At 39.5% G+C, this 2,451-nt stretch overlaps 1 protein-coding gene across 1 annotated transcript in view; it reads left to right on the top strand.

Moving 5' to 3' along the window:
* The window catches only part of ubr3 (ubiquitin protein ligase E3 component n-recognin 3), a 31,234-nt gene that overhangs the window by 19,691 nt on the left and 9,092 nt on the right, over positions 1–2,451 (top strand). The window contains exon 30 of the mRNA XM_008328644.3: positions 2,083–2,168. Within this exon, the coding sequence (XP_008326866.1) occupies positions 2,083–2,168 (86 nt within the window). The remainder of the gene's footprint in view (positions 1–2,082; positions 2,169–2,451) is intronic.

Raw genomic sequence — 2,451 nt, forward strand, 5'->3', positions numbered from 1 at the left:
GCAGGAATTTTATATCCCTTGAAGAGTCTCAGGATATAAGAGAAGTTCAAAAACAGAGCTGGAGAAAACATGGTTTGGATTCAGTGCTTTTTAAAAAAAAAAAAATAGAATCGTACATTAAAGAAAATGATCACTTTCATTACTCTTTCAATTTGACCATGTTCTTTTTTTTCTGGGATCCTGAACTGTTTTCTGCACTGAGTTTGTTTTTGCTTCTGTCAGATTTGAGCAATGATCTCAAAGGCGCTGTGTGTTTACTGACCTCCAAGTCTGCAGCACTTGACCTTGGAGGTCCTCCATCTCCACCGCCTCATGCATTTTCACACCCGTCACATCCACACTACACTGCCCGCTGTGCAGACCAGTGGAGCAAACGCCAACTTCCTCTTGGATTGGACTCTTGCTGTTAGCCTCCTCACTTGTTGTCAAACTGGGAACGTCGTGTGTGTAGACACAGGTCTGTCCTCCCTGCAGTGTCAGACTCTTGCTATGCAACTTTCTATTTTACTTTTACCAGATATAATTTAATACTGCACTTGCTGAGTGTATGGATTTTTTTTATTTCCTGGGCTGTTCATAGAGCTGTGAAGGGATTTGATTTGTTTTCTCCATGTTTTGTAATAAATAGCTTTTTTGTTCCTAGAAGTACTTCAGGAACAGAATGCTGCAACTTTACCACTTTGTGCAGCTGTTAAGTTGCATTGAGACTGTGTCTCGTGGTTTTAGTCTTAACCATGTATTTGTTACATCTTCTCCTCCAAGCAGTCGACTTTCAGAGGTTTGTTTGTTCAGTGGTTCTTCATTAGTCTTTCGAGATCTTGGCTTAAACTTGGCAAAAAAGTCAGAAATATACATTTCTTTTTGAGTGTTACTCTGTCTCCTTAATGGACTGGTCCCACCAACAACTCTATGAAAAACGTTTGGCCCTCGGTTGTTCATGGTGTCTCCAAAACCAGTTCCATTCCATAATGCTGATCTCTCAAGTGAGCGCAACCAAAAAGAGTTTTTGCATCTAATGCTGTGATTTCCGTAGCCCTCCACAGAGACCCTCCCTGAGTATGTATGGCTGCCTGTTGGCTCTCTGAAGTTCAATGAGCAACGCAAATTGCCTGAGGGGTAGAAAATTCCTCTGTCACAGGGCGCTCTTATCAGCAAAAGCCAGATGGAGCTTCACCGTGGCTGCATTATCTATGTGAAATTGCTTTTTTTTTTCTCCCAGGAAACCCAAGGATTTGCCCCCACCTTTTTCCTGCCCATAGAAAGAAATAACCAGTGGCAGAATAGAAGCAGGCTAAGATCAGTCTTATATTAGTAATTCCTATCTGTTGTCACCATCAATGTTCTTTGTTCAAGGTTTTGCCTGTTTTTCACCATTGTTGGTGTTGTGCAGTGAAAATTCAGCAGCAGGATGTGTTTTACTGTAGGTCATGAATGGGAAATGCATACAGGAATAATTATGTGTAGAACGGCCTATTATGCTAATGGAGGAGGATGAGCAAAATCAGCCTTAGACAGCAGTCTTGTCTATGAACCAGCCACAGAACAGGTGCATTAAGTACAAATGATTTGAAGAGACAGACCAGTGAAAGAGGTTGACAACAGAACCAACAGCTTGATGAATACAATGTCCTTCAACCATTAGCACTGCTATCCTCTGTTCTCTATTATTTTAGCTGGTTTTGAAAAGGTGGTGCATTTAAAATACATGACATTTCTGCAATACTCTCCAATAAAGCCTCAGTAGCAGTCTTAATATTTGCCTTAACTGTGTAGGATGTGACATTACTATAGCATATGTAATGTGTTTTGGTTGTATATATATAGTTTCATATCTGTGAAATTATTGGGATTTCATTATGGTGACCCCTTTTAAGAAGCACCGTTCTATTGGTATATTTACAAGTTATGTCAAACAGTACATGTACTTTCAAGTGATCTACAGACAAAATCAAAACAGGTTTTTTCTCACATTTTTTTCTTTTCTTCTTTGAACAATGATGTGAAATATATGTATAAATCAGGCAGCTAAAGGACAGCAGTGATTTCATGAACAAAAATGATGTGGGTTTTTTTTTTTTTCAGAACTAACCTGGAGCTGGAGCTGGTGCACAGAGGAGGAAACCTGTGTTCTGGAGGAGCCAGTGCAGCTGCCAAACGCTCATGTCTCAGTAAGTCATTACATGCAGACAGCATGGATGAATGCCTTCCATTTCAATCCACCAGAGGATTTTATTTTAGATGAATGCCTTCCATTTCAATCCACCATAGGATTTTATTTTTTTTCTAATATTTTGTGACGGTCTATATGTCAATGTTCATTCCCAATTGACTATAGCTGTTTTGACAATCTTAGTAAAGATTCAAATATGTGCTCTTCAGATCAATAGATGGACAATTAGCATGATCTGGTTCATCTGTCTCTGACTTGTAATCAAACCAGGTCTTCCATGT

Source organism: Cynoglossus semilaevis, chromosome 16, assembly GCF_000523025.1.
Source record: "Cynoglossus semilaevis isolate Cse_v1.0 chromosome 16, Cse_v1.0, whole genome shotgun sequence".
NCBI lineage: Eukaryota > Metazoa > Chordata > Actinopteri > Pleuronectiformes > Cynoglossidae > Cynoglossus > Cynoglossus semilaevis.